Here is a 23,537-nt window from a genome sequence, read left to right as displayed (position 1 = left end):
GTGCCATTTGCACAAGGTCAGCTGTTCTGTTTAAGCCAGGACTCCAGTTTAACCCAAGGTCAGCTGCCTACCCAGAACTCCGGTTTAAAACACTGCTCTCCATTGGGAAGCTGCTATCCCAACCAAGGACCTTTAAACCCAATCCAGCAATCAATGTGGAGTCCCGTCTTACAAAACTGCGCAGACAAAACAAGGGAGCTGAGCCCGAACGGCCTGTGTGATACCCTCCGGTGGAATCCTCCTCCTTGGGTTATTGCATTTGAACTGCTCAGAGCGAAACGCAATGCTCAGCTGTAAAATATTTTCTTTCTGGCAGCTCACAATCTTGTTCCAAATGCACATGTGAAATACATTCCTGGGTAATCTTGGAGTGAAGTGGGCCAGATGGTAGCAGTCAGATGTGACCCAATTCTTCTTAAGCTCTCATATTTTCAAAGATGTGTGCTTAAAACCCTCATGCTTCTCTCCCACAGCATGTATATATATTTCAGACCGGGTTTTTGAGGCAGTCGCAGACATGTATGGAACTGTTGCCTTTTCAGCACCCTGTCTCCTGGGGATAAGGAGCTGTGCGTGTCTCTAATGCAACAAGCCATCCCATCGCAGTTCTCATTCTGTTTCCCCTGGACCGAGGGGATACCAGGCAGCCTCCCGGATTAAGGAGGGCGAGGGAGCGGAAATACTTTCTTCAGACTTTACTGAAGGGAAACAGATAAAAGAGGGACAGGGGTGGAAACTGGTTCCAGTGGTTATATCAGCTGGAGGGGAGGGAATGGCTTTCAAAATAGCCGTAGAGCATTTTAGCTTAAGGTTTAGGCTTGTTTTTCTCAGAAAGACTTTAAAATGCCTGATTCTTCTTCCATTAAACATGCATGCAGGCCCTCCCATCCTTCTGGAGGGTTTACGTGAAAAGAAAATAAGACCAAAAAGTATCTGGCACAGGCATCTGAGTCATATCCCTAGTGTCTAAATGTTTCAACATTCATTGCAATATCGCGGAGCTCAGGGTAAGCCCATGTAGCTAACGCTGCAAAACCCAGCATCACAGGAGGGCCACCTCTGAGAGCAGGGGAAGGAAAAGCCCCGCCAGCCCAGATGGCAACTGGAGCTGACTGGTGTCAGAGCAGGGGTAGGACGGTCCCTGACCCCGCTTTGTGCAAGACTCTTCACCCACCGCACAGCAGTTTTAGGATGGCAGGTCAGACTTCACATGTGTATGCAGACAGACCTCTCCATAAAATGTGACCTTTTCAGTGCTGTTCTGTCTGACAAGAAGCTTATTAGTACTCGGTCATCACTACCTCACATAATCATGGTCCCTTCAGGAAAACAAACCCAATAATTCACTACCAAGTCTGTCTTTCCCAGCTTAGGAGAGGCAGAGTGAGAGTTGCCCATTAAAACGGCTTTTTTCCCCACCAAGAGAGTTCAGCAAACAAATCAACACATGCATCCCTCCAAGGGCCTCAGCTGAAAATTTTAAAGGTGCAGCATGCTAAGAAGAAAACAAAACTACTGTTCAAAGGCTACCTAAAGCCTGCCATGGCAAGCATGCCTTTGGAAGGTCTGTGTCTGGATTTTGGATTTGATAGGAAATGAGATGTCACCAAGCAGAGCAGAGCCTGTACGTACCCTTTCCTCTGCTATGCAGCCTCGCACCAGCATGGTCCTCCCTGCTCGGGCTCCCCTGGACAGCCCGCAGCACCACCGTCGCATTCCAGCCTCATCCAGAGCTGGTGCAAACCATCACAGCTTCATGGAGGTGCATGGACATACGGATATCTCACTTGATTTAGAAGGTCTACGTCCTCCTTCAGTGAAAAAGCTGAAAGCAAGCAGCTTGTGCATTAGAAGCACGACATACAAAGAAAATGTCAAACTAATACAAACATTTGGTTCCATAATGTGGATTATCAGATGGAGCAGCTGAATTTAATTTACAAGGCGGAGTTCAGCCCCCCTGATGGCGGCCGGGTGCAGCTGCTCACCGTGGCGGGGCTTGCACCCACACTGCACACACAGAAGCAGACTGCAGCAGCAAGAAGTGCGATGCGAGGAGCTGACACCTGCATTTTGCCGGTGTAATGGGTTTTCATGGTGTGCAAAGAAGAGATCAATAACTTTGATTTAATATGTTGCTGAAGGTATTTTGTGGAATTTCACTTGCCCTTCACACTTTCTTGGTGAAGCTGTTTGCAACACAGAGTTTGAGCTGAAGAAAAGTGTTGGCTCACAAGCCAACATGGCAATAAAACATTGTCAGTGCTAGGAGGCTACCTGTGGAAATCCTTTCCAGAAAATAAGCAGGTTAAATCTGAGCCTTATAGACCAGCTACATCAAAATACAAATTGCTAATTAAAAAAAAAAAACAAACCCACAACAAAAAAAACCCACCAACAAAAAACAATCTCAATATTCTTGAGAGGCAAACTCCTATTTCTGCATGCACACAGTCTACTCTGGTGAAAAAGAGAAAGAAACACCTTTTTGGCCACTGCCCAGACTAGGGATCCTGATGACCAATACCACTCACCATGGGGTCAAAGAGAGATTAAATAATTAGTTTGTACCTGCAACAAAGAGAAATACCAGATGTTCTGCAAGTGACTGAGAAAGTAAAAATAAACAACATGAAAAATATATTCAGAACAGAGTATATTTTTGGGAAACATTCCCAAAGTTAAAAAGCAACTGTGCAATGCTGTTTAATTTCAGTCTTAGCATAAGGCTACACAGAGCCAACTTAGATAATTGCAGCTACAACAAAGATACTGTAAATTAATCAAAGTATTTCATCAAAACAGGGGAAAAATCTAAAAAAATTACCTGAAATGTCTTTGTAGAAATTTCTGCAAAGCTGTAGGGTTTCCCAAGCTACACACTATCTTCAACATGAGGAATAAAACAGTCTCATTGCACATCCTCCTGTCTTCATTGGGTATAGGAGTTTTACAGTTCTAAGGTGGGAGGTACAAGAAACTTTCCACCCAGGCAGATTTTTCACCTGCTGGTAAGAAAGGTTGCAACACAGCTGGATATCAATCCAGCTCTAATTTATACTGAGGTGGTGGTCAGAGATGATTCTAGTGGCCCTAGGAAAAAAGAGCACTGAAAAAAAATAGTTAAAAATAATCAGCAAGGAAAATCCTTTAGGAAAGTCTGCTTTGCAACAAATTTTGACAAAGCATTGCACAACATACTTCCTATTGCCTTTTCTCTACTAGAATATAAAAGACCCTTTTAAAAGGTCAAATTCTTGTAGCTTAGACACTGAGAATCACAAAACCACCATCTAGCCTGCAATGCGCTGTAGTGGTGAGCACACTCCTTTGCTAAGAAAAGTAGGATGACCCATCCATGCAAATCCCCTTTTGCAGCTCTCTCCTTCCTTTCAATTTTCAAATTACGCAGGAAACATATCTTTATTTCCTAGAATACGTTCACTACTGAACTAACTCAGCTACCTATAGCAGTCTTTGGAGACCATTTGTCTGTTATGTTTAAGTAAATTCAGTGGTGCAATCCCCTTCTTTTGTTGTATCAGTCATATTAGACCACATATTTCCTTCTCATAATCAACTCTCAGAGTCACCTTTCCACTTCAAAGCTTAAATTTGTATCTATGAAATTTCTTATGTGAATATTTGTTAATGCTAGCTTAAAATTTGCCTGGTGTAAAATTTCCTTCCCATAAAGAAGCTTGCCAGGACAGCCTGTGACGAAATGCAAGGTGGATGCAGCATTCACAGCAGCGTGACTATTCCAAGTGACTATTCATTAGACGTTGTTCAGGTGTGCAACCTCAGTCAAGACAGACTTTTTCATTTTTAGTTTTCAAAACTGTGGCAGCAGGACCAGGAAAATTTTAGAGGCTCCAAATAATTCTGACCAAACAAAATATTTGGCATCTTCATGATAAGAAGGGAAGGATTTTTTTCCAAATGAACATCACCAAAAAGTCACGAGTTCCCATGCAGCACAACACGTCAGGAGGCAAGAATCGCCATTATCTTCATACATGGTCACTGGTTGGTGCATGAGAGTCAATGAAAAACAAGTATCAGCGTTACTCAGCCAAAGCAACTACTAGAGGCAAACAAGTCTAATTATCATGTCCACATACCTATATGAAAAATGGTATGCCTTTACTGCACTTGGTTTTTATTTGCCATTACTACGCAGAATTGGCTTTTCCTCATTACTATATTCAGTAACTGTGCAGCCTCACTCCTGTAATGTTTTGTCAAACCATCAGCAGTAGCTTGATCAATTCTGGATCACAGGAGGAAACAATGGTGCATTTTATTGCTGTTTAAATGCAGCTCTGCCCTGAAAATGACTCTGAACTGGAACTCCTTAAGAACTACCAGGATTAAACTTCATGGAGGGCCTTTGAACATTTGAAGGAACAACAGAAAACAAACAAATCAGGTTAAGGATTACAAACGAGTTACATGTTGGGCTCATCAAAAACTTGCCTGTTCCTTTACGCACACGATCTTCATTCCCCCCGTTTCATCCGCATTTCATTAAATACATTATTTCACAGAGATGCGGCACGACAGATGTGCAGAAAGAACATATGCACAGAGTACACTACCCCCAGGCCAAGCTCTCTGCACATACAACTTCATGCAGATGTACCTAGCCTAAAACTCGGGAGCCAATTCCCATGATTTACAGCAAGACAAGACTCTAGAAACATTTTCAATTCAGCAAAAAGCTGGTCTGTCAAGTAAGCCATTTATGGCAGCTTTTCTCATCTGCAGCCCTCCCCCCACGCACAAAAATCCTTTCTGCTCTTTGCTGTAGGGTTATGATTTATTCCCACAGGGTGATTCTGGGGAGATATTGTAGTTGGCACTAATTCAGGACCCAAAAATGGGATACAGCCCATGGTTTCCCTAGTTCTTCCCTTATAGCAGAGCTAAACCAGAATGTCTTTCGTGCTATCTGTGACATTAAAGTCTGTGACATTGGTCAGGCTCCAAAGTGATGGGGAGAAAACCGGAATAAGCTTTCCAGTCAAGCCTGTGGCAGACTTCTTGACAATGCATTCCTTTGCTGATTTCCAGACAAGCAAATTTAAATCTGTGGAAGAATGAAGAAAAAAAAGTAAAAATCAAAGCAGTAAATGAGAATGCTGCATATAAAAACCTCTTCCCCTCCACTCTGAGAAATCTGTGGATTGCGATTAGCCTGCGTGCTGCTGCTAAACTGGAAACACTCCAGGAGAAAGTAATCCGAGGAAGAGAAACTGCTCCAGGAGCATCACATGGGTTGGTGATCATAGAATCATTAAGGTTGGAAAAGACCCTTAAGATCATCGAGTCCAACCATTAACCTATCACTGCCAAGTCCACCACTAAACCATGTCCTCGAGCACCACGTCTACCCGTCTTTTAAATACCTCCAGGGATGGAGACTCAACCACTTCCCTGGGCAGCCTGTTCCAATGCCATAGCATGGTGCTCACCACAACAGGGTGGCCTTGGTGGTGCTCCGTGAGCCTCCGGCTGACCCCTTAAGTATGCATTTACGAACATACGCAGCCAACCCTATTTAGTCTGTAACTGCGACGTCAGCACAAGATGACTTTGTCTTGACAGCTGAAGCCTTAGCCAAGAGTTGCAGCCGTTCCCCTCTTTGATGGTTAGGGAGACAGACTCTGATTTAATTCCTGGAAATAACCTGGAAGGTCATCATATTCTTAAGAGAGAAAAAACAGTTTGAAATATTCTGTATAATTGGGGCGGGGGGGGAAATCTATCAGAGCAAGAGGCCTACGCAGGGAAAGATGTTTCAGAGGCACAACTCTAGGAAGGCCTCTGATAGAGTCATCTGGAAGACAATTTTTCTTGGACTTGTTTTTTTTTCCCTAGAGAATTATGGAGTCTGATTCAAAATACTCCAATATAAGCAGAACTTAATGTGTGCATACACACGCACAAAATATAACGTAAGCAGATCCGTATGGTCCTGGCAAAGGGTGGAACAGACATCTGTCCTGAAAAATCCTTCCTAGGTATGCTTTTTTGAAAGTTTCAAACGCTTCACATCTGTTTTCCTCCCAGCTGGCAGAAAATCCACAGGATTGCATATGTCCCGATTTGTGAATCAATCTAAAAAATGGATTGCAACTTCTGATATAAGAAACCCAGCTTCACAGGCTCAATTGACATTTAATTTTCCATTTGCCAAACTTGGGGCAAATGGGATCCTTTCAAGTGCCCTGTGTATACTACAGCCATTTCACGTTAAACGTGCACGACAAATCTCTGTTTAGCGTTAGTAATGTTGGATACCTATGCACGGGCAAGATCTCGACTGCTCTCTCCAGTCTTAATTCTGCGTTGTCCAGTTCTTCAAGGAAAAATTCTAACCAACGCAATGCTGAAAACAAGGTTTTCAACTGAAATTCTGCCTATGGTAGAATCTGCAGCGTTGCTAGAAAAGAGAGTGCCCACCCACAGCAGGGGTGCAGCTCATACCCACCTCTGGGCCAGAAGAAACGTAGTGAGAGCAAGTCTGGCATACAGTTACCTCCCCTGCACACACAACGCTGTGTAGCTCTGCTTGCTCCCTCTTCTGCTGTCAAATTGAAAACTTTTTTTTTGTCTGCCTTGCTAAGGCCAAAGGCTTTAGCTCTTGTTTTTTGGGGGTGTTTTTTTGTTGTCCTGAGCTATGAGGCAAGCCTCCAAGGCCTCTCTGATGTAGCAATAACACCAAATTCATTCCAAGTTCCTTTTACCTAGGACATAAAGAGTTTTTTAAGTTCCCAATTCTACTGTCAGTGTTCACACAACACCAGAGACACTCATTTATAGACTACAAAATACTAGGGATTTTTGTATTTGCATACTAGATAGCTTTTGAAGCTGTATCGCTTGTCTGATGCAGAGAGCTTATGATTTTCCTTCTCTATGGTTTTCCTCTGTGCAGTTACAGATGCACAGGACAGTGTGAATGGACTTAAGAGAGACTACAAAGAAAAATTATTGCCAGTGCAAGGACTGATCACTGATTTGAGAGCTGTGGGAGGGAAAAAAGGGGATGGACACACACAGAGACACTAACTGGAATGACAAGACAGCGTATTTAAAGGAAGCTGAAATAAATTCTGAAGCAGCATTAAAAGCAAATGGCACCTCTTGCTTTTCGCCTGGGAGGGCAGTGATGTACACAGTGATGTACCCTGCGCGACAGGGAGGATTCAGAGCAAGGTCAACTTGCGAAACAAGTGATGCATGACAGAAACACCAAATTGCTGAAACATCCTGCAATAGGGAATACAGTATCTCAAGAGCTATCTGGAGCACTTACTTGGCTCACCATACAAAAGCATGTTCTAGAAATAGCAACTTGAAGGCACTTTATCAAAAAATAAAGCTGGGACAATGTAACTGACTATAATTCAGACAGTGTTTAAGAATTTATGGAAAGTGGTTTTTACAGCAGTCCCAAAGAACCAACAAAGCGTGGTGGTTGTTGGAGAGCAAAATAAGGTGACGTACCCAGAGGTATGCAGCAGAGGCTGCTAACAAGGCACGGACCTTGCTGGCTACGCAGGAGATCACTTGTCTGGTGAGAGCGGGGAAGTGCCCAGAGGTCCCCTGCTGAAGGGGATACTGGGCTGTAAACCCCACCACTTAAATCACAAGGACACACATATCCCTTGAAGAGGTACTCTTTCCAGATTTTGGTTTGTTAGTAGAACTTTTTGGAAGAAAACGAGTTTTCTAGAATTGCTTATTAAAAATAAAACCCAGCCAAAATCTCCACAAACTTGCTGTTTCTCAAAAGCACCCTGTAACCACCCAGTACTTCCAACAGAAGAAGTGAAAGCTCTTGTAGGTTTTAGCATACAGACAAAACTCAACAGAGAACAATTTCAGGTGGGAGGCAGGGAAAAGAGTTAATTCTTCTTTTTTTCAATTATCCAGTGATAACGTCCCCTCTTTCCTTAAAATCAGTTTAGTTATTTTGACACAGTGCCTTATGTACAGTATCAGGAGGTTTTTGTTCTGGTTTGATTTCTTCCCTCCTTTTTCAATGGCAACAAGAATCCACCCTCTGGAGCCTCTCCTCAACGGGGCATTTCATCCCTCCTGCCCCCGCAGCGCTCCTGTAACATGCTTAGCCATGCCAGGAGGCAGCCGAGCTTCCCCATTTTAAGTTTTTCTCTCTTTATAAAGAGGAATCTGAAGCCTATGCTCAGTTTAAGGTAACTGAGCAAGTTTAAGGTAATGAGGTTAGCAGACCTCTGAAAGGGCTTTTCATTTACCTGAAAATGACTTGCATTTGTGAGATACCGCTTAGGAAACTAACTAACTTTTAGAGGATGTGTCAGGAGCTTCTGCTTAGCCCATCCCAACAGAGCGGGACAGCCAGACCCGCACAGGAGGGTACCAGGGACCCAGCCTAGGAAACGCAGCTCTGGTACAACTACCGTGCCTCCTCTCCCGGTCCTCTCGCCTGAAACCAGTCCTCTTGCCTTGATGTCCTGCTGGGAATGCCTTTTTTCCCTGTGCTCCTAAACCTTCTTAATTCACTGCGCCGTGAAGTCATCCACGTTTCTCTTTCAAGCAAGCAAAAAAAAAAAGAAGTGGCCTTAAGCAGCCATATCTGTTTGATGCTTTTATACGTGCATGCACACAAAGACACCACCATATATATTAAATGCATTCAAATGTGTACACTGCCCAGTCATCTAAATTGTATAATCCTACTGTAAGCAGTTTTTCATTCTCAGTTGATTAAAGTATTAGTACATAAACCATCTGTCAGAATAAAGATTAGGCAATGGGCTCGGACTTGCCCAGAAGGAAAGCAAACAAGCAGCACAAACATCGCGCAAATAAAATCCACCTCATGCAATATTAATCCTTTCATTGCCATGAACCAACATTTTATGGGCGTGAGGCAGCGGAAAAGAGAATTTGTTGTTTGTTTGGCTCTGGCCAAGCTTAAATTTCACAAGGACATTCTACTTATTTTTATCCTGATTCAGTTGAAATCCTGCGCTGAATGGTACGAAATATAAGGGGGTGTAACACATCTTATGGGGTGAAGCACAAAGTAGAAAATACAACATACTGTTCAGCGTAGACTGTAATCAATACAACAATCAAAATTTAATTTTTGCCTTATTTTCAGAAACAAAGCCAGAATCCACACATTCCAGGGAAGATTTAAAGAAAGAAAAAAAAAAAAAAAAAAGGCTGGAACTTGACATGCATCATATGCAAAAACTCGTACTTGTTAGTTATAATGCGAATTACAGTAAGATCAAAGCTAAGAAATGCTTGGTTCATCATTACACCATCCACACGTCCAGTCTCTTCCTCACCTATCCTGCAACTTCTATGGGAGGAAAAAAAACCCAAAGTTTTTGGTCATATCCTGAAAAGTGCCCTTTAAATGCAAAATCCAATTACTATCACTTGCACGACATGCACCCAATATGGACGCATAGTGCAAGAATCCACAAGCTTGGTATTTCCTAACATTCAAGTATTTTACTATGCAACCTAAACACCCATTTTAATGAAGCATTTGAACTTAAAGTTTCAATCATGTAAAATGGGGTTTTGTTTTATAGTTTTATGCCTTCAGTGGAGCTTCCACCCTGAACTTCAGCTCCATATGACAAATACCATCACGGCAGCTACTTAAGCTGGCAGCAGATGCTGCTGTCCCAAATAAGAGGGGGTACTTGGAGCCCTATCCTGCCTCCACCAGGAGGGAGGCTCACAGAAGACCAGCTTACCTCCTCTTCAGGAGGACACGATTACCTACTCTTAAGGAAGACTCCTGCCTTACAGAGCATCCCAGGAGAAGGTGTAGCAAAAGCCTTGTGCTGAATTTAGGGAGAAAGGGAGCAGAGCTTAGAAAAGCACACCGCTGCACAGCTGCCCCCAATGCAAAGTGGTATACGATGTTGCGGCTGTGCTGGGAACAGCACAGCACGACCAACCAGGACATCTGCTTGTTCCTCAAGTTAGAACAGCAGCATTCTCCTGACAATCTGGTGGAAAAGAAGAGTCGTTGAGGTTCCCAGTCAGCCTCAGGGGCCGGCAGTGATGTTTGTTTGTTTGTTTTTCCTTTAAGCAAGGATAAACATGAGGTATTTGTCTCTCTTGGAGGTTTCTTTCTTCTCCACCCAACCCTCCCCTTTTGTGAAGGACAGAAACCAGCTGCAAGAAATGGAGATGATTCAAAGCCTTTTAAAAGACGACTGAGAATCTTCCACAAGGAATATATTAAGCATATTGTGACCTTCTGCATCTGCAATTGGACAGAGACTATCAGGAATGTGGAAGCAAGGTATTTAACATGTTACATCCAAAATAAGCTTGTACTTTTCACATGACTTCCAGAAGAAGGCTTCTGGCAGAACTTCGCATCAGGACAAACATTTATTTGTAATCCCCTGCTGCCCATCAATTAGCTACAGCAGGATAATGCTAGTAGGCTATTGATCAAAAATAGAAAAGGGAAATGTCATAAAACTTTCAAAAAGTAAACTAGATCCATATTTAGGAGTGCCAGCATTATTCATGATGCTGAATTAGCTTATTTTTAGGCAGTCTGGGAGGTTATTGAAAAAGCACAAGTTAGAAAGTTTATTCCAGAATCATAGACCCAGACGTTGCAACTGCAATCACAGCAACCGCTTTATGTACAGAAGGACCCAGAACAGATGTGGAGAAAGACACTGCACTATATTATTTTGATTATTTTATTTTTTTTAATCTTCAAAATTTTCTGCCTTGAGACAGGAATGCATGATAGATAGAAATGGCTCAAACATCTTCACATGAAACACTCTTAATCATAATTCATTCACAATTATTTTTCTAAAACATCTACAGTTACATAATCCCACCCATTTCCATCCATTATCACAGATTTAATTATTTGTTAAACAGTAGTTGCCAGCAATTGAAAGCTGTAAGGCTTTTTGCATATTAGTAGAGTCTTCTGAACTACAAACACAAGAATATCACAACTATAACTCTCACTTTACATGGCAACCCCAGGTGGCAGATGTTCCAAAAAGAAATGTGTTGCTTACGTGGAGTTCATAAAAAATGACAGAGAGAGCTCTGTGCCTTGTTAGCTCTAAAATCCTTTCTCCTTTACTAAGATTATTTTCTAAACCTACAGCATATTCCTCATTTGGAACCAAGTACTTTGATGAGTTGACCTTTATCTTCCATTGCTGCTATTTGGCAAATTTGCAAGTCAGGCATACTAGAGCTCTCCAGTAAAACTCTATGTACAGAGCACAGTTTAAACAGATGGGTTGCTTGGAATCCATATCTCCCTCCATCTGAAGGGAATTACTTTGAGGTTTTCTGGAACTGTTGTAAACAAGAGGATATTTTTTTTTATATATATATATGTGTGTATATATATATTTATATATTTTATATATAAATGTTCTAAATGTCCTTTGGGAGTCCATTTGTTTTTATCTTTCCAAATGATGACTAAATACCTGATCTGTAGCATTTCTCCTGAGAAGATACTAGTAAGGGAATGACAGTTTTGATGCACTTTGGAATGGCACAATCACGTAAACGCTTGCACAATTAAGACTTATGAACTCATCCAAAGTTTCTAAACATGATATTCTAACTAAGAACTAAAATACCAGCACAATGCAGCAAGTTAAAAAAAGAAGATTCTATGTAATCAAAATATAAACAAGTACATAGGAAATGGCTATCTGTCAGTAAATCTGTATCTTTTTAAAGTAGGAAACGTATGCACTTAAGAAAAAAATGTAGCTATCTGACAAACTCCGTAAAAAAAAGTACTTTCCAAATGCATAACAAATGCCAAGATATCCCGTAACTGGCCAGGTATAGCCACATGAGAGCTGCATGGCTTAGAGCAAGCTGGGGAGGGGTGGGGTAGAAACAAAAATCACAAAAATAACAGATCAGCAAGTCTAGTGGGGGGGGGGGGGGAAATCACATCATCATCTAAATTACTGTATGCTTATATCACAACTGCTAAAGGAGCCAGGGGAAAAAAAAAAGATTGCAGTTCAATGATTCTTAGAGTTACCTCTAAAAACTCAGAAGAAAAAAATTATCAACTTAACAACTAATCCTAAGCACCAATTTAATAATTTAAGTTAACTGTATTTATATTTCTCCTACTAGGGAAGGAGCAAGTTCTGTTTGAAGGCTTAAAGTTGAACTCTGGAGCCCATCTGACTTCTGTGTTCTTGCTACGCTTCCTCTGTTCTTCACATCAAAGTCACTGTAAAGACTCTCAAGTTTCAAACTCTCTAGGCAAGCAATTCTTTGAAGAGACAATTACATCCTACAGTTTAAATCAACTTTCAGGTCATGAAAAGTGAAACACGCCAGTATTTGGTTAGTCTGTTATTGTCTGCGAAAATGGAACAGCCGGCACCGTTCCTCGACAGGATTTGCCTTAGAACTAGCAGCACCCAGGGCAGACCAACTGCAAGCACATCCCGACTCCACTAGGAATTAGTAGTGTTAGAAAATTGCATATGTGTTAGATCAAGAAGGCATTGCCATACATGTGGCATTGTTACATTGTTTTTCCTCTCTTTTTCTCAGTAAGAAAAAACAAAGGAAAACAGCCCTACAAAGACCTTTTCGGTTGTTTTTTTGTTTTGTTTGTCTTCGCACCTGGAAAAAGCAGCACAGTACTACTACTCCCCAGCTGAAACAGCTCAGCGCTTCCCATTAGCCTCGTTCTTTCAGAAAGCACTTTCACATAGTTAAGGTGGTCTACTTCAGCTAATTCTCAGAGCTAACCTTTTTTCCAGTATGTATTTCATGCCACATCCTGACACCAATTTCAGAACTGAAATGGATCTATAGTAACGTCCACTACTAACTGTGACCAGATCTTGACACAGACCATCAAGCCAGGCCCTTGGGATGGTTCCACACATTGAACTGAAGCTCAGACTAAAAAAATCTCACTGAAACTCAAAAGCTGGAGTGGTCGTGAATCTCAGCTACTTTTCCCTATTTGAACCCTCACCCTGTAATGAAAGCACGCACACCAAGGGAAAATAACAACCGCCTGAGCTGGGAGCGTTAAGACACCGGTGAGTTATCTTGCTGCTCTTCAGTGACCGTGGATTCACTGTGCTCCTCGCTCGTCTCGTTGGAGGGCTCCTCGTAGCCCGGCTCAGCGGGATCCAGGCTGCTCCCCTCGCTTTGCTCCTCGCTTTGCTCTTCGCTGGCCTCCGCGGACTGCTCCAAGTTGCTCTCCAAAGAAGCCGGAGAGCTGCCAGTTACACTTTCATTTTGGTTCATTTCGTTAAAAGGCTGTGGGAGAGGCGCAGGAGACTGTACAGCGTTTTCACTGGCAGGGATGGGCACTTTGGTTGCACCTATGTCTACGACAATGTCATTTTGTGGTAGAGTTACCTTCTCCACAAGTTTCCATTGAATAATACTCATGTCTTTCCCTCCAGTTGAAATCAAGTGACCATCGCTATGGGTGAAGCTGACATTTGTCACATGACTACTGTGAGCGCTGTATTTGTGACTTGGAGCCTATCAAAAACAAGCAGAAAGATAAATCACATGCTTGACTAGAAGAGCACATGGTACTGAAATCTAAAACTACTACTACTTCTGCTTAGCCCTTCTAGAGAGCTATTTATTCATGTAAGAGTAAAGAATTATATTTATATTAGGTTTCCCCCCAAAATACATGCTCTCTTCTTAAGGCTTGTAACTCGGGACAGATTTAGATCTTTATGCAAAAAGCAATGGACTTAACACCAAGGCCACCAACAGAAAGCATCAAGCTCCAGAACTTCAGGATAACTATTGCAACTTCACTTTTAGGTATATTATTTTGTATTTTATATTATTTTATGTTTTCTATTTTATACCTAAACTTAATGGGGAAAACCATGCTTTTGTCTCTAGCACTGCTCTCAGATATAAATGAGTTATTTGGCTGCCAGGTTCCAAAACGACCGAGCTGGAAGCAGGTGTCTGGCAAGGAAGCTTCATGCAATGCAAACAAGCACATAGACTAGACTGGTCTAGACTTACCTTTGGCTTGGAACAGGGATACTGAAAGAGGTGGACCTTACAAAAATCATCAGCAACTGCTATCACTTTTCTGTTATGGGATCTGACAAGGGCATTTATGTCTGTCCCATCTGATCCTTCGGGCCAAACTCCTAGGAGAGATTCGAGTAGATATTTAGTGATGGTAGTTTTAGAAACAAACTAAAAGACAATCCATAAATGAAAACAAAATCTATAAAGCTGTGAGAAAAGGCAAGCTTAACAAAAGGTAAATAAGACATTCAACTGGAAAATGGCATATGCCTTGCATTAAATGTCATTAATATTTTGCTAGTCTAATGCTGCTCCCCCACCCTCTGGCCCCCAAAACCCTCAGCCTTGGCCAGGATAACCTCTTGGGCTTGATATGTTTCCTGTTCAAAACCTCAGTTTTGTTGAAAGTTTATCTGAAGTTTGCTGCTAAAACTGACAACTCTTGACATTTTCATTCATGCACAAACATTTTAAAAGCAAGACTGATGCTGAAGCATGGAACAAGCCCCGGTTCTGTCCGTTATGCAGAGATTTCTTTTGGTTTTATTTTAAATCTGGAGCAATTTTTAATATTTGCACGACTCAAAGGAGACCACTGATTGATGATACTTTGCACAGAAACCCAGCCTGTATGAGTTTCATAGATGTAAGTGCTGTCAAGTGCTTAAGTACAATTCAATATGCTTTTAAGTGAAAAGAATGACACAGATATGTCTAGACAAAAGAATAACAAGATTGCCTGGATGAAAAGCACTGAACAAATTGGGGAGGGGGGAGGCTCTAAGTTTTAACAAAAAATAAAGACCCTAGAGATTTCCATAACTAAACTGATGATTCACATCTGCAAGAAAAGCTGAACAAAAGGAAAACAAGGGGTTATAAGACACTAATTTATGCCAAAGATACCATATTTTTAAAGCTCAGACTTGGGTTTCTGATTAGTTCAGGAGTTAGGAAGAATTTAACCCCCTGAAATTTCAGCCCCCACCCCGAAAAACTGTGTGTTTGACTGACTGAGAGGGATGTCCATTATCAGATATGAAAATATCTTCTTCCTCCCTTACAATCACTGACTTTGGTAAAATAAAAAACTTGTGCTATCTACTATTTTATACAGCACAAAACGCCAACTTAGAATTGCCATATCTTTTTCAAACTCCCACACTACCTCATCTTCTTTTTAAGCAAAATGACAAATAGTGTTTAACTTTAAAGTTGGTTTTTTCCATTCTTCAGTGGGTGGAGTAAGAACTTTATTTTCTCTGAAGAATAACAAAGGCAGCTTGTTAAGCTTGTTACAATGCCAATAAGCTACATTGTAGGTAATTTACTAAATAAAGACATGAAATGCTAAAGAAAGTATTCAGAAACATTTTAGTGCTCTCGCATCAATGAAACCAACCTGAAAAATATATACTATTTAAAAATTTTCAAGTAGCTCAAAATGAATGAATTTTAACTTTCTCCTGCATTCTATCTATAAAATACTGTCATCAGGTGGGAGTAATAAATGCACTTCAAATCAGTTTCCTGAAGTTTCAGCTACCACCTTAGGCAGACTGTGCCAAAGAGCTATGCTATTTCCTCTTCTTTTTAATTTAAGATTAAAAAGACTAATATTCAAGATTGCATCTCTTATTAAACATCTTTTATGTTCACAAATTCCTTTAGCAGCTCTAAAGGTAAGACAACCTTTTGTCATAAGACAGCAGGATTCACTTTCAATGCATCAGGCAAACATGGGAAAAACAAGACATTAATATGACCAAGTTCTTAGTTCTTAATAACTGTAAAAATAACAAAAAATACAAAATAATAGGACTTGGTTATTAGGTATGACAGCAGCACTTCAATTTTGATAAATTCTGTTAGCCAGCAGTAAGCCTCTCAAAAGAATCTGGTCAGACAAAAGTGTGGGAAATGTGCAGAAAACGAGAGTGTGACTTCAAGTGCTCGGGGTGCAGACTGATGATACTGCTGAGCCAATATAGTAATATCAACTGCCAAAAAAGAGCGATGCTATTCTCATCCAAACCATGCATTTCCATCCTCTTTCTTCTGCTGACAACAGTGCAATGCCTGAGCCTACAGACACACTAACCACAGAGCTAAATTAGTAAAACACATACCCCCCAAAGCCAAAATCCCATAAACTTAACCCTCTTTCCTGAACATCGAAGTGAGCAGCCCCCAGCTTGTTTGGACCCCTGAGCCAGCTGACCCTCGGGTCAAAGCCAGACTTCTCCGTTGGGCAGCAAATACCTGCTAGTTTGGCTTAGCTGCACTGTCTGATTTAATGGGAAAATACTTGACATTGTCTGAGACCAAGACCAATTTTAAGATTGTGCAAAGGGTGTCAGACTACCAGACAATATAAAATTAAAGCATAATGAATCTTGGCTAGGAAGTTTAAATAGATTCTGTTCTGCCCCAGAATAACATCACATTATCTGCTTTATCTGCTTCACTCCCAGGTCCTCTGGAACACTGAAGATTTTGAGAGCAGTTGAGACTAATTAAACTTAATCCAGAGTAGTTAAAGTTTGTATTAATCCAAAAAGGAATGCAGACAGGATTAGCAGACTTATCCACTTTTTAAAATCTAAAAGTAAAAAGGCTTCTCAAAACAGCAGTTATGGGAGCTGCTCATCTCCAGCCTGGCCCGATTCATCAGTAGCTTCTATCCAACAGCTGTAAAAGAGGCAAAGCCAATGGTCTAGATGTGAAACCAAACTCTTTCTGCACACCTACACCTCATCTCCTTCGGTCAGGAATAAAGAACACTTCTGTGAAAGTGCTGGGATTCAGAGAGCTGCTCCCCTTATTCTATCTGCTCTACCACCAGATGTAGTGGTAAAGGTTCAGGAGCAACAGAGCCACTGACTGCTACCTCCACGTTTCTGGTAGATTTAAGTACTCTGCATAAAACGTAAAATGGCTTCAGCTCCAAGGCTATTCCAGAAGGAATATTTAGTCCTTACAAAGTGTTTTCACTGCTCCTGGAGAAAGACATATTAGTGTCAGACAGAGTTTTGCTTTTCACTTTCTCTAGAGTCTCCAGAATCTTCTGATACTCCATTTAAAAAAGACATTTGTGTTGCACTATTATTTCAGTTGCAGTAGCAAAGACAGTGAGGAAACGACTGCTGTGGACCAATTCCTTGTCAGCCTAGGCTTACATGCACAGGGTATCAGGAGGAAACAGCCATCCATTCCCTACTTCAGCCAGACTCAGTAAAAACAAACACGTACACAACCCGGTTCATAGTTCTCAGACTAACGGGACCCAATATTTTCATCAAACTAGCAATAAGCAACAGTATTCAGATCCAGAAACAGCATGCTCCTGTTTATTTCTGCTACCTACCTCAAGCTCCAAACAACTCAAAAATATTTATGGATTTTATCAACCAGTCAGCTTCCTTCTCTGACCACTTTATTTTCCCTGCTCTGCCTCAGATCTTTGGTACCCAGAAAGGAAACCAAGCCTGGTTATAAAGCACCAAATGCCCTCCACCCAACCAATATGCCACACAAGAGTGTCAGTGTTAGCCCACAAATCAACTGCAATCCTTTAAGACTACTTGCTCATTAAGCACGACAGTCCTAAAATATGCACGACAGGTGTCAGAAGCTACAGAAAGCACTTAGACTTAACTGATTTTCTTCTACCCTGCATATAAACTGATATTCAAAGTTGAACTCCTAGTAGCTGTGAAGAAAAGATTTGTAGACCTAACCCTCACCTCTAAAGAATTTGCTGATTTACCCGCTTTTGATGTTTCCAACAACATGAAGAACAGAGACACGTATCTGATCTCAGTGATGGAAGCGAGACATTCGGCATCCTGCTCACACAACTTGGTTTTACAACACTGACAGGCTGAACCACACTTTTCAGCCCCTCACAGCGGGGGTCCTCATTTATGGCCAACAGAGCTGCCCTTCAACAAAAGCAGTTTGAATTGTTTGGCCACAGTCTCAAACTGCACTATTAAAATCGGATCTGTCAGCTTTGTAAATTTTTTTGTACCTTTAAAAAATAAACTACTAGGTAAAGAATCTGTTTAATCTTTAAAGCATTTTTACTCTTTAGAAGCAGTGTATATTACTCACCTTTGACTACAGGTATCAAAGTGCTGTCATGATTTTAAGTCATGAACTATAACCTACACTCACATAGTCTTGTTCCTATCCCAAAACAAGGTAAGCAAAGGAGAATGCACATGTGTGATAAGAGCACTTTAAAATACCAGCTTTTTGCTTCAGTGCCTCCAAAACTGGTACCCTAAAATGACAGCAGAAAAATCAAATCCCAAACTTCAAGACTAAATAGAAATCAATTATACATTGTCTATAGAGCATCCAGCACTCTGTATCACAGACAACTATTGTGGCCAGTCATTTGGTCTGTCATCTCGGCACCATCCTCAATAATCATTAGCAGCATATTTCTAATGACAAATTGAAGCAAAAGAAAACACAAAAGCACAGTGTGAATAGCTTAAAAGTAAGTTAAGTGGTGCTTACCAAACACCTGGAAGCCTAGCACACAAGTGTATGTCGTCCAATCTATATCCTTACAGTCAGAACGATTCCTGATCAGCTTACAGCCACTTGGAATGTCCCCTGTAAAAAAAGTGAATGATGAGTTATGCCATAGAATTTTATATTTACATATGTGCTCTTTGAAGGTGCTAAGTCAGTAAATAAACACATCTTAAAACCAATCTGGAATGATACTGTAGACGCAAAGACAGACCAGTACCTTTACCAAATTTCAGATACTCAAAGCTTCACTCGATATTTAAGAGTCACGTTTACTTCTCATTTCCCTCTTCAGATCAGCATACCTCGAAAACACTTCCCTGCAGCTTGGGTCCCCTGCTACCTACTCTACAAAATGCTTTAATAGAGTCTGTAATAGCATAATTTCTCCTTCCTACCAGGCTCCATTGATGTGCTAAAATTCAATCAATCATTCAGGAAGCTCTGCTTTTAACAGTAAGAAACTACTGCCAGAGGAGCCTTAGACTGCTTTTCAACTTCTAACTAGGAAAGGAAATAATGTTTCCGAAAAGAACGTCCATCTTTCAATACACCAGCCCAGCACTAATGGGTCACAGCTCTTTGCCTCCCTATACAGGCAATTATAAACACCAACACATCCTTTTGGTAGCTTGAGATACTGCATTATCCAGATTTAACACCTAAGTTGTGACAGACAGAAAGAACATGTTAAGGTGACAGATATTTAAACTGATGGCTCTTCTTGCCTATACAGGGACAGAACTACAATCCTCTTGGATCCTGTTAAAGCCACAGGAAGACATGAGTATAAAAACCAATTTAAAAACAGACTGATATGCACTATGCAAGTTGAACTTTTGACACAACCACTATATATTAAATACATATTTTCACGTATTAAAAAAAGACAAACACAAAAAACATTATTACCATAACACTTTAAAGTAGTATTATTGCTTTGCTTAGTTTTCAATACCACCAGCCAAGATAAAGTTTAAAAAAAGGAAACCCCAGAACAGAACAGTGGCACAGACCCACTGATTTTATTCCCCCAGAATAACTGACACTGTTGACACTAATTAGACAACTGTGTATATTATTTTCAATCTACAGAACTTTGGGCCAACATCAAAACATGGTGCCACTTGTTCTGTAAATTCTACGCTGTTAAACTGATTTATGACCTTGTAAAGAAGTAAGCTATATTTGGCATTGCCATTAGGTAATACACAGCTCTGAATAACATCAAGATATCAGGTTACACAAGTTCAAACTGGTTCCTTTGTCAGTAAGCATTTTGTACAGTCCTGATCAAACACCCTCTTCTAAATATTCTGACAGCTAATACATACTTCTGTTTCCAGTGTATTTAATTTCATACTTACAGTATAGTATTTCATAGTCTCCTGAGTTTGACATTATATACTTGTTGTCCGGGGACCAGTCAAGGTGTGTAATATAGCTGGAATGTCCCTGGAGAAGAATGCAGTAACACCAACGTGAAACACGTATTTTAATTCAAACAGAAGCAGAAGTTGCACCCCTGGATGCGACAGCTAACAGCAAAAAGGCACCTCCCCACCCACCCCAGGTCTGCCACAATTCACTTGTGCTCCTTTAAAGGCTCCTTATTCACCAGTGCCACACTCGCTAACAGCTAAACAAACACGGGCTGGGCATCGTGCCTCTCCCACTGCATGGTGGATTCTTCACTTGTAAACGGTGTCAGCCCTCTTGGACCCCAGAATGATTTACTCCTAGAAGGTACATTGCTAAAATACAGATGAACTCACATTTGTACTTGAATTAAGAAAGTATACATTGCTACCAATTGAGGAAGGCAAGTAACCTACTTGATTTTTAGATCCCATCAGAAACATAACACATGTGCACACACATTCAAATAAACTTTGCTCATCCTAAAAACTTAGGATACCTTGGTTAACAGCCACCATGTAAAACTACAAGATCAAGGACTGGTGTTACAAGAATACCCCCGTAAGCTTTTTGAAAGTTTCTGCTGTCGTCCTTACACTGCATGCATGTTACTGCCAGCTTCAAAAGGAGTCTTCCCTATAGGCACAGGGTCATATATATATAAGAATCAGAACACTTTGGCCTAATTTCTTAGTTATCACCATCAAGAGCACACTGAGGGCTAAACACCCATCTTTTGGTTTTGAGGGAGAAGCTAAATGCAGCTGTCAGAATTTATTTCCTGTGCATGAACTTTTTTGTTGGTATTAATAATAATAATAGTAACAATAAATATATGAGAGGCTCCAGAGAAGCCACAAATATGTATAAGGTAGGAATAAATTATTTCTCTGTAGAGGAAAGGGTAGGATAGTAATAAAAGTTATGTCCTTTTCACTCTTTTCTTCTTCTACCCTTCCATTTCTTCTTACTGTTCTTCTTCCCCTTGTAAGACCATCCATTTTCTCCCCTTCCTAGTCATTCTGCCAGCCAACAAAACACCACTTTCCTGACTGACAGATGCCAATTCATCGCCCTCTCTCGGTAGACATTATGAAGCTGGCGTCTCTCGGCCCCCCCGCAAGGTCTCTTGGCCCAGCCTGCACCCGCTGTGCCAGGGCCACGCTGGAGCTCTGCGCTGGCTGCCGCGCCACCCACCACGCCAACTTCCTCTACAGAGAGCTCTACGAGATGCTGATTGCTTCCAGAATTACTTGTAGAAATACACCCGTGTCTGTCTCCCCGTCCCCCAGTCCTCTGTGAGAGACTGCAAAAACATTTAGGAGAAAAGCTAGCCTTTAAGATTTATTTACTTATGACCTAGTATCTGCCTCAAGCAGAGGAACTGTGTATTGACATAACTACTTTGCAGTCATGGGTGGGATATATGATACCGACATGCAAACCTGGTATTTAAAAAAAAAAAAATTGCGTAATTGGCTAGGATTTTTTCTCCCCCCCCTTATTTTCCAAGTCTTCAAATTTGCAAGCGAACTCCAACATGGAAAAGAATTGGTCAGTCATTTACTAAATCCTGCCAGACATTTGGCAGCTGCTAAAATTCCTGGGGGCGGCGGGGGAGGGAACAAAGCAATTGGCCTGGGGGCTCCATGCTGCAAAATCCCTTCAGGCAGGCGATCACCAAATGATGAACTGGAATATAACATTGTCCTAATATTTTCAATAGAACGATCCCATTTTCTATTAAAATCTTTCTTTGGTAGCTGCTCACTGATAAGGCAACATTTTACTCTTTCCTTTTCTGTACCTTTATATACAATGAACATAATTACTCACTTTATCACTGACTAGTAAAATTGTCTGACTAAATGGAAACCCTCTCCTTCATTGGCAATGTTTATCTGTTTCAGACTTAAGTGGTGCAAGGGCCAAAATACCCACAGCCTATAGGACAGGCACACTAACTATTTCAGGTTAAGTCCAGTGTATCAAACACTTCAGCATGGCTGCCTGTGTGGCTTTCACCCCACAGCCCTCTCGGTAAATGCACGGCGCTTGCTTCTCCTTTGCTAACAGATATCTTTGATGTAAGACAGAGACAGCGCCAGCTACCTTGGAGTTGCTGACACGCTGGAAGTTCATAACCCAGCCCATACCTTCACATTGCTGTCTGCATAGCTGGAGCCCTCAAAAAACAGCTGCACAAGTCGAAACGGTTGTTTCGGCTCATCTGAAATTCCTTCTGATCACAACCAACACCATCCCTCACTGTGGAAACACGCTCACAGGTCAGAGGCTCGCCTCTCCGGCAGCAGCAGAAAGCCTGGTCGTGACTGAAAGGGGATTTAAGTGTAACAGTGGGCATACAGCCCTTATGCACAAGCTGATGCTGGTTCAGTAGATCAAATCCTTCTGAAAGTATTCAAATAATGTATTCAAGTTGGAAGAAACAACCAGAAGTTGACTACCAGGAGGACTGAGTCATACCGCTTGGAAGTCACCCGCAAGGCTACTGAATAACAGAAGAACACAGAAGGACGCGGTGCCAGCACCCAGGCACCAGCCAGGAGAGCACTCTGGGTCCTGAGCATGCCGGGGTGCCTCCCTGCTTAGCATCAAGCTGGTATGGACCCGCCAGCCTGCTGGCAGGCAGCAGAGGGGAGGCACAGGGCACGTGAAACCCGATCGGCAGCGTTAGCTCTGGTCAGCTAACAACACTGCTGCCTTCTGCACAAGCTGGAAGGGTCAGGGGAGATCAGCCCCGACAGAAACCAGGTTGCTAATTTTGGCTGCTACATGCAGTCACTCAGACTGGAAAACAATGGTTAACAGAAATCTGCTTTGAAGCCTTAAAGCTTCTGCCTGAGTATAACAATGCTCATTTCTCCCATCCCAATTTTTACAAACCTCTTTCCTGCCAAGGCAGAGGGACAGGCAGATATACAGATGCTGGTTTAAATTACAATATGCTCTCTCCTGATACATAATACATACGATATGCAGAAATGAATGATCTCATACATCTTCAAAGAGCTCACAGAGACCTTGAAGTACACAGCAAGCTAAATATTACGTATGTTAAGATTAGCCATCTCTGAGTGATTTTATCTTTTATGGTTTAAAAAAATAAAGTGACGGGGTGAAATGCTGTACTGAGGCGCAGCTGTCTGCTGCTGTCCCCACCAGCCCCACTGGGCCCCCAGTCTGACCTCCCCGTAGGCTCAGTCCTTTCCCCACTGCCTGAGCTCCCTGGGAAGGCTGCAGACCCGATTTCTCGTCTCACGACCATTGTGCTATCAGCTAACCCTGTTGCCACCCTGCTCGGGGGCTGCAGGATGCCCTGGCTCACCCTGCACCACAACCCTGCCATCAAGGAGTCTCCAGCACACCCAACAGCCTTCCCTCCCACCCACATCCCATGCCAGCGTCAAGCCCTCCCTGCCAGCCTGCACACCACAGGGACGGAGCAAACCCACCGCTGCTGACCG

At 41.8% G+C, this 23,537-nt stretch overlaps 1 protein-coding gene across 6 annotated transcripts in view; it reads right to left on the bottom strand.

Annotated features, from left to right (window-relative positions):
* Window positions 1-10,728: 10,728 nt before the first annotated feature.
* The window catches only part of EML4 (EMAP like 4), a 167,695-nt gene continuing 154,886 nt past the window's right edge, over window positions 10,729-23,537 (bottom strand). For all 6 annotated transcript variants that reach the window (XM_087774918.1, XM_087774919.1, XM_087774920.1 and 3 more), the window contains 4 exons: window positions 19,998-20,085; window positions 18,613-18,711; window positions 14,071-14,201; window positions 10,729-13,560 (listed from right to left, as the gene is read on the bottom strand). In XM_087774918.1, the coding sequence (XP_087631044.1) occupies window positions 13,096-13,560; window positions 14,071-14,201; window positions 18,613-18,711; window positions 19,998-20,085 (783 nt within the window). In that variant the 3' untranslated portion in view covers window positions 10,729-13,095. The remainder of the gene's footprint in view (window positions 13,561-14,070; window positions 14,202-18,612; window positions 18,712-19,997; window positions 20,086-23,537) is intronic.

The sequence above is a fragment of the Nipponia nippon genome, unplaced genomic scaffold (genome assembly GCF_047370975.1).
Source record: "Nipponia nippon isolate SJK-2023a ecotype South Korea unplaced genomic scaffold, ASM4737097v1 scaffold_4, whole genome shotgun sequence".
Classification (NCBI taxonomy): domain Eukaryota; kingdom Metazoa; phylum Chordata; class Aves; order Pelecaniformes; family Threskiornithidae; genus Nipponia; species Nipponia nippon.
Note: the sequence above shows the minus strand (reverse complement) of the source record. Positions and strands in the feature narration are given on the sequence as shown.